Genomic DNA, 13649 nt, shown 5'->3' with positions numbered 1-13649 from the left:
TCAGCCTGCTCTCTAACCATCTCCATAGTGATTTTCAGTTTAACCTATCACACTTCTGAGGTCTTCAGTGTTCTCTCCAAGATAACAAATACATAATAGAAGGTCCACTATACAAACATTTCACATTTGTATGCAACCTCAATGTTGTTGGATTTGCATTTCTTGAGTTCCCCAAGGACACTCTGTCCACCTGAAAAAAAATGAAAAGTAAAATTAAGGTGCATAGAAAGCATGGCACATTAATAAAATGGTTAAAGAGACACATAATCATAATTTTTGACTCAATAACCTCATGTCTATATAACCTTTTTTGGGTTTGTGATATACACAAGGAAATATATGCTGCTGATAAAGAAGCCGGGAAAAGCAGAAAATTACGAGTGACGGAGTAATTTTGGTAATAGTTCATATGCTGATATGGATATTTAGACTAATAGCATCAAAGATGTGAATGACAAAAGAATCTAGAAAGCTTCTGATATCAGCTGCCCCTGGTAAAAAGATAAAGAAGAATCTCTTGTGATGTATAGGGAAAATACACAAGGTCATATGAACATCATATGATATTCTGATAATGAAATAATTACAAGCCCAGTTGAGTTACATATGTATAGTAGGCACCTCATCTTGTTTAGCAGCTGTTTCTTCAGCTGATTGTTTTGCCAGATGAGCCATTACCAGCTCTTACAATTTCACAATGGCAAGCATATAGTTTGAAAGTTGTAAATCAGAAATGAGACTTTATCATTACATAGTACTGAACTAAAGGTACTGCTGTACGACATAATAATTCACTGAAAGGTGTACAACCATTCCCAAACCAAACAGAAAATCAGAATTGAAATTCAGCAAGGTAAGTAGACATATAGCAGGTGCTAGTCAGCATATGACAAGGATGAACATCAGTTGCAGTGTCTTTCACAAATGATCAGATACCACAGTCTCCTGGACAGAAAAAAGGAAAATCTTCCCTCAGAACTCCACACCAAAATAGGTTCAGCTTTGACCAGCCATGCAAAAAAAGATATGATCTGCTTGTAATTGGCAACAGAGATGTCAAAGCTCTTCAAGTGTTGAGGTACTTCCAAACATTTGGAGAGCAGATAGTTCTCATCTTTGTAGGACTAAAGTCTAAGATAACTGCACAATAAATTACAACAATTAGAATATTTCTAGTAATAATTGTGCACATGAGCTAAACTCTGAGAAAAAAAGGGAAGCCTGATAATGTACAACTCTTTATGGAATTCATTTGTGTGCTTATATAATCATGCCTAGTGCAACCAATCACCATTAAAACTAGTGAAAAACCTCATGCGGTCAGATATAGAAATATGAGGTGGAACTGAGAAACTCTGCCATGCATATCTTCTCAGCCCAAACATGTGCTTAAGGAGAATGAAAAATGAGCATTATCACAGAGGATATATTCTGTCCCAAACATTGTCTCTGTAGTGTTAGAACCATTTGTTACTTGCATTAATAAATTAAAACATAATGCATGTATTGAGTAAACAACTTGAAAGAGCTATAAGCCAGGAGTTTTGATCTTGGAATAACAAGAATAATGTTTAATTGACTGTTCAACATTTGATCAGAACAAGATTTTCAATTTAGTCATTGTTAATCAGAACAAGATTTTCTCTTAAGAAAATTGTTTGGATATTGCAACTTCAGACAACAAGTTAAATTGTTTTTCTTCAACTTGCTAATAACTATTGAGCCTAATTTTTCTCCCATGACTTTGAATGGTACACAGTAGTTTACCGTACTTTATGCGTAAGAAGAGCATTTCTTTTCAGTCCCACAATTTAAAAGACAGAATAATATTGCAAATCCATAATATTTGAATCTGTATAATTCACACCTGCTATGTTCTGGGGTTGGCGAAGCATGGCAGGTAAGAAGGCAAGCTATTTTACATATATGATGTCCTCCTCATCTGGCTCATCTGCATCCCAGTCACCATCTTCGTCTTCTGATAGATTTGCACCTTCTCCATTTTCTTCTTCTTCATTTCCTTCTTCTTGCTCCCTTTCCTCCTTTAGTTTGTCCAAGATAGCAAGAATCTATAGATACGGAAACAATTAGAATATATTTTTCCAATATATTCGAGATATAGGGAAAATAATGCTTAGTGCAATAATTGATTGCGCGCCAATATAGCTCCTGCAAACCACTGAATTGTTTGTTTTAAAGGTTTAGTGATGTTAAAGCTGAAAGAAATATATCAGTATGAGGGTTGATTGCCTCACATATGCTCTACAGTAAGAAGTTCACATCTAATGTGGTATCAATGAAGCATAACCTATTATTCTTATCTGAAGAAGGCGTATGGATACTTATAACTTAAGTCTGAACTGAATTGCAAACACCATTTAATTAGGGCCTGTTTCCGTTTGGAGGAAAAACAAAGGATTTGGATTCCTGAGGATTAATTCCTATGAGTGCCATCCATTTTCTAGGAATAAAGTATAGGAAACCCAAAGGATTTTTTTTCTTTCCTACAAGTAATAGAGAGAAAACATAGGAAATTTTACATCCACTCAAACCTCTTAGAAAATTCCAATAGATTGAAGTGTGCATGCATTCTTATTCCTTCCCTTTTGTTATTACTGTGGGTTCAAAATCCTCCAAACAGAATAAGCCTTTAGAGTTTATACAAGGAAGCAAAACACTGACACAACTTGTAAAGTAACAAAAACAATATCATGCTTCTTATGAATAGGTTAATATATGCTCGATGGCATATATGAGTTTAACAGAATGCAGAGTCAATAGCCATGGTCTGATATGACAACAATGGTGCTAACAAACAACAAGACAGTGAATAGGATACATGCCCTGAAGGCCTAAATGAAGATAAACCAGTGAAAACAGATGTCCACAGGAACAGGAAGATAAAATGAGTTTGGCGTGTACCCTGCTTCCCCGCTCCATGGACTCATCCTCGATGAAGCGTATCTCGGGCGTGAGGCGCAGCTTCATTCGCTTGCCTATTTGGCTCCTGACATACTTAGTTTTAGCCTTGAGCCCGGCAATGGCCACCTTCTTCCCCCTCTCGTCCCCAAACACGGAGACATACACCTTGCACACCTGCGCCACACCGGAACAAACAATGGAATTCAGCATAGCTCGCACAAAATCTACCATCTCTCTAACTCTCTGATCACCGTTGGCGCAGGGGGAAGTGACCTGGAGGTCGTTGGAGAGCTCGACGTCGGCGATGGTGGTGAGCGAGGAGAGGTACCGGTCGGCGCCGAGCGCGGCCTCGGGGAGGACGGCGCGCTGGAGGACCGGGTCGCGTGTGAGCATGTCGGCGAGCTCCCGCTGGATCTGCTTCGCCACCATCCGCACCCGCCGCTCCTTCGCCATGCACCGCACCACGCGCAGCGCCGACGAGGGCGGCCGCGGAACGGGCACCGCGACGGCCACGCGGCGCGGCAGCGGAGGGGACACCAGGGGGCGGCACGCGAACATCGCCGGATCAACCTCGACTGTGCGCGGCGCGGACGCGAGAGTGTGGCGGGCCTGGCGGCGGGGTTTGCTGCTCCGGCGGCGACAGTCTCGTCGCGGTGAGGCCGCGGTGGAACGGGAGACGGACGGGGAAGTGGGAAGGGGAGGGAAGGGATAGTGTCGAACCGAACAATATCTCGGGTCTTTCTCTAATTTTGTTTTACCCGAAAGCATTCAGGATTACTTTTGGAAGATTTTATATAAGGCTGTTTAGTTTAAAAAATTGTCGTGTTCATCTATGGCATCAAATCTTTAAAGACATATATATATAGAGTATTAAATATAATTAAAAATAATTAATTATATAGGTTGGAAGAAAATTTACGTCAATGATTAGTCATAACTATAATGATGAATTAATTAGGATTAAAAACGTATTATATTTTTCTGACACCATATATGTAATTATGTAATCAGTTATCGAAATAGCCTACCAATATCCGATCAAACATTCGATGTGACACTCAACTCAAAAATTCACGAATTAAAAATGCCCTAAGTCCAATAAAAATATGAAACCATATCCAGATTTCCGTAGTTCTAAAACAGTGCTGCAGTCAAACTATTTTTAAAGTTTTTATGTGGTTTATATTATTGTCAGAATTTAGAATCCATATGTTTTTTTCGTGCATGTCTTACTTTTATTTGTGTGTTTTGAGTTTCTTGTGTTTCAAATATGTCCCTAGAATTATGTGAACTCTAAGTAATAGCTCGATAAGTCTCTGGTATGGTCACATTATAACCTTATGAACTTCTCATTTTACCCATTTTTTATGGGAGAACGAACTAATATTTGTAAAATACAAGATTTTGGTAAGTCTAGTTAAACCAAAACATTGAATAGTGAGGCCATCACGACCCTCCATGTCATCTAGTTTTTAGTATTTAAATACATTGTCATATAAGCAAAAATCTTACGTGACAAGTGAATTAATAAGAAGAGAGGAAAAAAGATGAATAAATCATTTCTCATGAAAAAATCATCTCTACACAAGAACCAATAATAAAAACAAGATGATGGGTGAGTAAAAGAAGATAGAAAAGAGATAATTAGATGAGAATTTAATTTAAAGATACAATCAATTGAATACATAGTTTAGTTTTTTGGTTGGAATGACCTGATACACCTGAAAAAAAAAGATAGGAGCCCATATTTGCTATAATACACAGCCCACGGAAAAAGCCCAAGTAGGCAACCAGGCCCATAAACTGGGCCCAGTACGGGCCCAATAAGGTCTCAAAATGCCACGGTGCCCTAGACGCTTAAACCCTCGCCTCAAACGAACGCTGCAACCTCCCCCGCGGCGACGGCGGCGGCGATGACGAAGGAGAGGAAGCGGAGGGAGCCCGCCGGCGCGCCGCCGCCGGGGGACGACGACGGAGAGAGGATGGACCGTCGGAGGGAGAAGAAGCCGCGGATGGAGATGGTCGACCCGGTGCTGCCGTCGCAGATCAAGAACAAGGACAAGCGCAAGGAGGTGCACGCCAAGCTCAAGCGCGAGAAGAAGGCCCAGAAGCGCATGCTCGCCCGCGAGCGGAGCCAGGCCGCGCAGCGGGCAGCCGAGCTCGGCGAGCAGGCAAGCGCGCACTCGATTCTCCCTTCTCCTATCGGAGCAAGGTATCCACCGAGTTCGGTGTTTTGCTTGTTCGGTTCTGATGATGGTTTTCATTTTGGGTGTTCGTAGCCGCCGGAGAAGCAGGTGCCACGCACGATCGAGAACACCAGGGAGCCTGACGAGACCGTGTGCCGGCCCGACGATCAGGAGGTTTGTGCACGTTCTTCTATGTTCCTTACTTAGATGGATCCTATCAATTCGAGTTTCCCAATTATTGGAGCAATTTTATTTTCTAACTGTAGAGAATTGGATAGTACGAGTTTGGAATCAATGACATATATCTGACAGGGTCTCCTTATGTTGCAGTAGGTTTATGGAACATGATAGTTATTATATTTCGTATTGTTTTTGATAGTATGAGGTGTGATTGGGGTGATTGCGTCCTTTCCAAATACTCCCTCTGTTCCACATTGTAAGACTTTCTGACTTTGTCTAGATCCATTTGTATGCTAATAAATCTAAACACATATACAAAACATATACATTGATACATTGATGAATGTAGGCAAACCAAGAAAGGCTTATAATATAGAACGGATGTAGTATATGGCTAGGTATGATGTGAAGTTCGAACACCATGTGGCATGTTGTGCACTTGTGCCTTGTCAATGTTAAGGAACAAAGATGAGACAACAATTATATGTTTGTTTGAGGTTAAGAAATAAGGATGAGATGCTGGTTATATGTGAATAGGTGAGTTTGCAAAAGCTCATGAGGCATGTTAGCAAATGAGTCTTGTGCTGGCTTCTGTTATAGAAAATATCGTGCAGATGTCATGCTATCGTCATATATCATGCTTATAGCATGAATCAGTTATCAGTCCTTATGACTGTAAACAAGCATCGCAACTTTGACAAGACACTGTACTTGTGTTTTTTTTCCTAGACATGCTTGCTTCGGTTGAGTACCTTGCACTTGTTATGGATATTCAGTATGGAATAACAAGCTTGTAGTGCTTGTATTTGATGATGCTGCCTTGTATTTTGTGCGGTACGCATCATGATTTTATTCTAAGCTGCAAGCATTCACATTTTTCTTTAGATTATTCGTTGCCTTTTTAAGTAGTTCAATTGCATGGTATTTATAAACACTACTAGCTGTTCTTTCTATTTCATACAGTAATGTGTACTCCCAATCCCAACATATTATTAAGCATTTCTCTTAGGTCTCTTAATCCATTTAGAATATTAGTGTATTATATATCCTTTTTTGTTACTCTCTCTTAGGATGGTCACTCATTTGATCACTGTGATTCAACTTTACACAGTACCAGACTTATTAAATTACTACTCTCATTTGCAGCTGTTTGCAGGGAATGATGCTGATGAATTCAGTGCAGTCTTGAAGCAGCAAACAGCACCGAAAGTGCTGATTACCACATGCCGCTTCAACTCAGGCGTATGCCTTTATGCCTATCAACTCTGCTTTTGGATTTTTACTCTTCTCCATATCTTCTTAGGGCTGTTCTGAATTGATGATTATTTGATAACCTCTTTATTAAGAAGGTCGCATCATCTAACAATATATGGTTTTTCTGCACATATGTCCACAGAGGGGACCTGCCTTTATTGAGGAGTTAATGCAAGTGATACCCAATTCGTCTTATGTTAAAAGAGGAACTTATGAACTCAAGAAAGTATGTCATGTCCAATGTAGATACTGTTCGTTTGTTTGAGTTAGGTGCTTCATATGGACTGATTGATACACATATTTTTTAGATTGTGGAATATGCAAATAACAGAGGATTCACTTCACTTGTTGTTGTCCACACAAACCGAAGGGAACCTGGTAAGGTTTATCGTTTTATTATTTCAAAATTTTCACTTTATATGTTATGGCATCTTATATTGTTTATATGTCACAGATGCTCTACTGATTATCAATTTACCTGATGGTCCTACTGCACATTTCAAACTATCCAAACTTATTCTGCGGAAGGACATAAAGGTAATTTATCTTAGTTTTATCATATTAGTGCCTACTAATTACTGTTGTATTTTTTTTATTCAAGATTTGTTGGAAATGATAACCCGTCTTTTAAATTTGGGAACTTGTTGAATGAGCCTTGGTGTTATCTAGTATCTACATCTAGTTATGCACCAACTGATACTCAACACTAAAGACTTGGTTTGAGGTCTCTACCTTTGAACATCGAGAATACTAGAATATCCTTTACAGTTAAACATTTAAACCATCTACGTGCTAACTCAGCATCCACTCAACATACCAAATGGATAGTACAGAAACATTATTATCCATCTTCTATGCCTTCTAATGATTTTTGGATTTGCATTGTAAAGAACAGGTTATGTAATTCCCCGGTCCTAATTATAACAGCTACTTTAGAAAAGCAGAAATTAGTATTAGTTTTCCGCTACTGTGAATCTCCTGTATTAGTTGTTTGTTTAGAACAACTGTCTGACCACAATATCCTTTGTCCAACCTCGATTGTTTCACACAGCATCGTACTAGTCAGTAACTGTGACCATGTATTATGGTGACCAAGAGGTAATACATTGGTTCCTTTTAAATTCGTTAGGTCCAAAAAGGAAGCACGTGAAATTATATGAGTGTATTGATTTCAAGTCAGATAATAAATACACCGTTGTTTTATTTTCAAAAGTTTCTGACACCAGACATTAAAAAAAAAGTGAAAATCTTGTGTTTATTCCCAACTCTATTAGGAATTTAGGGGACATATACTGGTTGTGGTTTGGTATATTGTTACCTGCAGGAAAACAGCCTTGCTGGCTTGTTTTTTCACTACAGTTCCTTTTTTGTTCTTCATATTTTATTCTTAGTAATTAGTGAAGTGGCCTACTGTTACTAAGTGATAGTGTATAGAGCAGAAGGTAAAACTTGTTTTGATGATCACATTCATCACAATGATGAATGCGGAATTGTCAAATAATTGATCACATTATTCAGATAGCACTGGTAATGGCAATGATGGTAGCAACGTATCCTTCATTACACCGCTAATCTTTTCAGACTAAAGTGCGCTGAGAGTGAACAAAACTCAAGTTGACATCAATTGGTCAATGGTCATCCTACTTGTCCCTAGGTTGTCTCTAGGATGCCTTAGCCATCTGAGCTTTGCCCTCAAAATCAAATATGCATGTGGCTATGTTCGGTATCATATGACATGTCTGCTAGATGCTGATCCATGTCCCTATCCAACATAGCATGTTTTAGTTTTAGTTTCACCATGCTTTTTCAATCATTGTATAAATTATTGCAATGGAGTTGGGTTCGTAACCATGTTGTTGATGGTCATCTGGATTGATGTAAAGCAGGAACTCTTATAGCTGGAAGGAACATCTTTATTCTACTTTAGTAGCATTCACATCCAGATTTATTCAATTTATTTAATATGTTCTTGTTAAAGGACAATGGGTCCTCTCAGCTTATTTTTCCGATATACTTTGAATTTTAGCTTAGCAAACCAGTTAATATTCATGGCTTTGTTTTACCATTTTGGTTTTTTTTTATAATGCAGAACCATGGCAATCCTACAAGTCATAAACCAGAGTTAGTGTTGAACAATTTCACTACGCGCCTTGGTAATCGCATAGGAAGGTGATTTGCAAATCAGAACTTTTCTGCTCCTTTGCTGGTCCTGTTTTGAAGGAGAATTCTGTTTACTTTTATATGATGCATTTTCATGTCTATTGTTGTTTCACATGTCAAGTTTCCCCTTCTACTTTTTCAGGATGATACAGTCTCTTTTCCCTCAGGACCCCAATTTCCGTGGTCGACGAGTTGTGACTTTCCATAATCAGAGAGACTATATATTTTTCCGTCATCACAGGTGCATATATCGAAATTCAAGTAGGAAAAACCATGCTGTTAGCATGACTACATGATGAAGAAATCCTGTGTGTCTACATAATTGTCGTTTTCTGAGATCTGTAGCATAATGAAGATCATCACAAATGTTTTGATTAGTTACTCGTTGGATATTTTGTTTAGCTCATAATTTAGTTGATCCTGCGAAATGTGTTATCCTATGATGCTATCTCCTTGCTAATCATGACATGTGCATTGGATTATGTTCGTCTCTTCCATTTTACTGTGAACATTCAAACTTATTTTCTTATGCAATACTAATGATAGGTACATCTTTGAGACAAAAGAAAACAAAATTACTTCGAAGGACAAGAAAGCTAAGACTTCTGAAAGCAAAAGCCAATCTGAGAAGCAAGTTATTTGTCGCCTTCAGGTATTTCAGCTACTTCTCACTACAAGTTCTGTAAGTGATCATATACTTGAATTCACAATCTTTTATTGGTCATCCCCATCTAGCAACCTCAAATCCATGTGCTTGCAACTGTTCTATGTTGTGTGTTTGAAGGGCGCTTCTGGTTCTCCCAAGATATGCTATAGTTTTCAGCATCAAATGCTTGCCATCTTGCCAGTTATATGTGCCAGATGGATGTTAGCTATGATATCTTTTCATAGGCTTAGTACTCTTTATGACTGTTACAATGTTATCTGTTATCCATAGCGGTAAGCCTAAGTTGTTTTGATGAAATAGGAATGTGGTCCTCGCTTCACCCTCAAGCTGCTCACCTTGCAACATGGGACCTTCGACACAAAAAGTGGGGAGTATGAATGGGTTCACAAGGTACTATTATTCATTTACCATCCCATAACCACACTTCCACTCTACATGAAAGTTTTCTGACTTACTGCAAACCTTGCATCATTTACAGCCAGACATGGACACAAGCAGGAGAAGATTTTTCTTGTAATGTAGCATGGGATCCTAATGCTGCACCAGACCAAATGTTAGTATTGTTTGGAAGTTACTGCAGATTCAGTTTTCTCCCTTAGAATTGTATCACAAATGTAACAGGCCTCTATGCACTTTTAGAGCAATTTTGATGATCTATCAAATGAGTTCAGCTATACGTATTTTGGCCTCTTATTGTATTATCTAGTTATAGTCTTGGCTGCCAGTATCTTGCACAAAAGCTGCCCTTTGTTTTGTTCCGGTCCTAATATGTCTTGCTGTCCACAAGATGTATCATCAAATCTGCTGATATACAAAGGTCATTATCATCCAACTACCATGGTATTACACCTCATTGTTCCTGCCCTTCTCTCCATCCATGAACTTATCATTGCCGGCCCCATGTTCTTCAAGGTTGCTATCGCCACCAGCGGCACCATGACATCCCCAGGGTCATCGGATACCTGTGGTATACCTCCTCTAGTACCTGTTACTCTTTTCAGTTATACATATTTGACGAAGGACAAGATTTCATCAATTTATTGATACTTTGCCATCAATCTTATATTAAAATAAAAATATGACATCACTTTTCAAGGCAAATTATATTTGTTTTTTTATAAAACAAGCATGAAGTTACTAGTTTTAAAAGCTTAACTTGAGCATCAATTATTTATAACCAGAGGATTACTACTAGTATAACTTATGAATGAGATGATGAGATACCAGTGGCAATTGTCCATTGCTGGCACTGTTAAACTTTTGACACATTTGATGCTGTTACCGCTAAGTAGTGGCTGAGCTGATGGTGCAGGCAGGCAGGCTGGCAGATAGCTGCCTGGGGGTGCTGCTGCTACACATGGCCTGGGGTCCCATCCTATCCAAGCAAGGCCATATGTTTCTGCGCGTACGTCCGTGCAGGCCGGGGCGTACGACACAGGTGAGCTCTCCTCTTTCTTGGTCGCCGCGGATGGATGGATCGCATTGCACCGCTACCTTGAAAAGGAGGCTGCGCTCTAGAGAAAGAGAGAGGAGTAATTGCCATCTGATCTTGCCCTGTTGTGCTTGCTGGGCTGGTCACGAGCGCAGCAGTGCAGCGGCACATGGCTTGCTCCCCTCCCTGGCCCTGGCCCTTCCATGTTATCTGCTTCAGTTCATCTCAGTCCAGTGGTAACAAAGTGAAATTATCCTACCGGAGTGAAGTGTCTGTTTCTGTAAGGCCCTATTTAGTTCCTAAAATGTTTTTCTAAAAATATCACATGAAATCTTTATACATATAAATAGAGCATTAAACATAGATGGAAAAAAATTAATTGCATATTATAGGAGAAACCGTGAGACGATTTTTTTGAGTGCTACAGTAACCAACATGTGCTGATGACGGGTTAATTAGGCTCAAAAGATTCGTCTCGTAGTTTTTTATCGGAATCTGTAATTTGTTTTTTTATTTGTGTTCGAAAACCCGACATCTGATCAAATGTCTAACGTGACATTTGTTCTAGAAATTTTTGGAATCTAAACGCACCCAAAATCTCTGTTTCTGCAAGCTTTGGCTGGGTGAAATGTTCATCCCCTTCTGTCAGCTGCTTAGCTAGCTTGCCAGTCAGCCATGGTAGATCTCGAGTTACAGCTGAACTGAATTCCTAACTGCCATGCTACTAGAAGGCTACATTGTGAAGCTTGGACTTGCCGCTAGAAGGTAATTAATTACTCTGCTAAAGTTGGAAAAACTGTGTTCATATATCGCTAAGAGCATCCCAACAGCTCATCTAAATTTGGTCATCCATATCTTCATTTGGATGATCATCTAAACTAGTTTCATCCTTCGTATCTCTATGTACTCCACTAGATCATCCATATATGGCATCCTCTATATTTCTTTGGAAGATGGAGAGATCATCTAAATATAAATGTTCTCTCTCCTAATATGGATGACATCTAAAAATAGATGATAGGATAGCCATTCTGTTGGAGCCTAATTTATAGTCTTCATTCTCTATTTTTAGGATAAAGGATGAGATAGATGAGCTGTTAGGATGCTCTAAGCTGATGCTACGAACAACCAGCACTGTACTTGGGGAGTGATGGTGTGCATGGATTGGATGCAGATATTACTGTGTTACATGTGTGGATCAGATCTGTGGACTGTTGAATCTTCCATGCATGTTGGACTTGTGTTGTGTTCTCATGCAAATTAATTAACATGCAACGCAATCTATTAGGCGCCGAGCTGGGCGAGAGCGACTCAGAATAAACTACCTCTGTATCGTACGTGCTACGTACGTGCAGGCGTACAACTACGCTAATATCTCGGAGGACAAACCAGAGCATGTATATATCACCAGCTAAAGGTGTGATTGTTCGTATTTTTTCTCGGGAGAAAAGCAAAACAATATATTTGTAAATAAAAAATAATTTATAAATAAAAATTGTATACAGCAGATTAAGAGTGACTTACGTAGCATATTACCAATACACCTCGCTTGTGTTGTATACAAGTACACGGCGATCGCCAAAATGAATGACCAGAAAAATAAATTAGGCTAGCTCTCTGCACTCAACACACCCACGTTGAGACGTTCTCGACGGCCGGCCGGCAATTAAGCCCGAAAGCTAGCTAGCTGCAGGTAATTACTGATATCATCTCACATATATCACACACACATGTCGTTATATGTACATTGCCACATATACACCCTGGCTGCTGCAGCCTTAGCTACCTTTTCAAGCTCATCGCCATTAATTATCATTACGAGCAGTACTCTCTTTGCAATCAAAATGTCAACTAATTGGAGATCGACGTATACATATCAAGAATTAATGCATGCATGCATAATTGCATTTTGGACAATATATCTCTATCTATAGCTAGCTACCTATGTACTTAATTAGCCGGCCATTAATTAATAATTAATTACCTTGCATGTACAGAGAAGGAGAAAAAAAACACTAAGTGAATGATGGTTCTCAGTTCAGGTGTTCGAAGAAGAAGAACACATCACTCACAAAAACGTCTCCATGAAACATGCAACGAGACCAGCTTCTGCTAGCTAGCTCCAAGTTCGTCGTCTTCGTCTTCGTCTACCTCTCTCCAATGGCGATCGAGCTAGCTAGCTAGCTAGGGCGCGCGCTGACCCGCGCATGCGCCGCTAGCTCAGCTCAGACTCCGAGCAATCGATCGATGAATGGTTTATATTTACACGGTACTAGTGATGATCTCCATTGCTAGATAGCTAGCTCGCCGGAGCAATGGACGGACGAATAGCTAGTGTACAGTTGCGGCGGCGGCGGCCGGCGTTGTTCACCGGGTTCAGGAGTACTGGAGGGAGGAGGTGAGGGAGCGGAAGGCGACCTCCTCGCACGGGAGCACGAGGAGGCCGCCGGCACCGGCGCCGCCGAAGCCGAACTCCTCCTCGGCGCGGCGGAGGAGGGAGCGGAACTCCGGCCGGTCCAGCAGCGCGATGGGCACCACGAACCGCCGCCGCCGCTCGCCGACGTACACCGCGAAGTGGCCCCTCGGCACGTCGGACGGCAGCCCGGACGTCTCCTCCTCCACCTCCTCCTCCTCCTCCTCCCACCGCCCGCTCTGCTGCTGCTGCTGCCGCCGCCCCAGGCTCGAGCACCGCTTCAGGATCTGCTTCAGCCCCGCCGCGCCGCCCTTCTTGATCGCCATTGCCGCCGGATCGAGCAGGCACCTCAAGCTGTTCGTGGTGGTTGGTAGTGGTGGTGGTGACGACGACGACGATGACGAGGAGGCGGCCATGGCGAGGGGGGTATATATA

The 13649-nt window shown here is 40.7% G+C and overlaps 3 protein-coding genes across 3 annotated transcripts; 1 reads left to right on the top strand and 2 right to left on the bottom strand.

Annotated features, from left to right (window-relative positions):
- Positions 1-550: 550 nt before the first annotated feature.
- LOC102721281 (probable ribosome-binding factor A, chloroplastic) lies at positions 551-3663 on the bottom strand. Its single transcript, XM_006655704.3, has 4 exons — positions 3196-3663; positions 2923-3096; positions 1868-2069; positions 551-1140 (listed from the first exon to the last, which is right to left on the bottom strand). The coding sequence occupies exons 1-3, from the start codon at positions 3478-3480 to the stop codon at positions 1914-1916; spliced, it is 615 nt and encodes a 204-aa protein (XP_006655767.3). The 5' UTR covers positions 3481-3663; the 3' UTR covers positions 551-1140; positions 1868-1913.
- A 1124-nt stretch (positions 3664-4787) lies between these two features.
- Positions 4788-10227, top strand: LOC102720993 (ribosome production factor 1). The gene is made up of 11 exons (XM_006655703.2): positions 4788-5093; positions 5202-5282; positions 6435-6530; positions 6685-6768; positions 6851-6920; positions 6997-7079; positions 8632-8711; positions 8845-8943; positions 9249-9354; positions 9670-9759; positions 9848-10227. The coding sequence occupies exons 1-11, from the start codon at positions 4836-4838 to the stop codon at positions 9884-9886; spliced, it is 1086 nt and encodes a 361-aa protein (XP_006655766.1). The 5' UTR covers positions 4788-4835; the 3' UTR covers positions 9887-10227.
- Positions 10228-12340: 2113 nt separating this feature from the next.
- On the bottom strand, positions 12341-13604 carry LOC107304416 (auxin-responsive protein SAUR50-like). The gene has a single exon (XM_040525502.1). The coding sequence runs from the start codon at positions 13538-13540 to the stop codon at positions 13178-13180; it is 363 nt and encodes a 120-aa protein (XP_040381436.1). The 5' UTR covers positions 13541-13604; the 3' UTR covers positions 12341-13177.
- Positions 13605-13649: the final 45 nt, after the last annotated feature.

Source organism: Oryza brachyantha, chromosome 6, assembly GCF_000231095.2.
Source record: "Oryza brachyantha chromosome 6, ObraRS2, whole genome shotgun sequence".
Classification (NCBI taxonomy): domain Eukaryota; kingdom Viridiplantae; phylum Streptophyta; class Magnoliopsida; order Poales; family Poaceae; genus Oryza; species Oryza brachyantha.
The sequence above is the reverse complement of the archived record's forward strand: the minus strand, read 5'-3'. Positions and strand labels throughout refer to the sequence as shown.

What these genes read in the sequence shown, in the direction of transcription:
- LOC102721281 (XM_006655704.3), bottom strand. Translation starts at nt 3,480, where the DNA reads ATGTTCGCGTGCCGCCCCCTGGTGTCCCCTCCGCTGCCGCGCCGCGTG. An exon ending in AGCTCTCCAACGACCTCCAG is followed by an intron (nt 3,097 to 3,195) that starts GTCACTTCCCCC and finishes GGTGTGGCGCAG; the next exon opens with GTGTGCAAGGTGTATGTCTC. An exon ending in CCATGGAGCGGGGAAGCAGG is followed by an intron (nt 2,070 to 2,922) that starts GTACACGCCAAA and finishes CCGTATCTATAG; the next exon opens with ATTCTTGCTATCTTGGACAA.
- LOC102720993 (XM_006655703.2), top strand. Translation starts at nt 4,836, where the DNA reads ATGACGAAGGAGAGGAAGCGGAGGGAGCCCGCCGGCGCGCCGCCGCCG. An exon ending in GCCGGCCCGACGATCAGGAG is followed by an intron (nt 5,283 to 6,434) that starts GTTTGTGCACGT and finishes TCTCATTTGCAG; the next exon opens with CTGTTTGCAGGGAATGATGC. An exon ending in GAACTTATGAACTCAAGAAA is followed by an intron (nt 6,769 to 6,850) that starts GTATGTCATGTC and finishes CATATTTTTTAG; the next exon opens with ATTGTGGAATATGCAAATAA.
- LOC107304416 (XM_040525502.1), bottom strand. Translation starts at nt 13,540, where the DNA reads ATGGCGATCAAGAAGGGCGGCGCGGCGGGGCTGAAGCAGATCCTGAAG.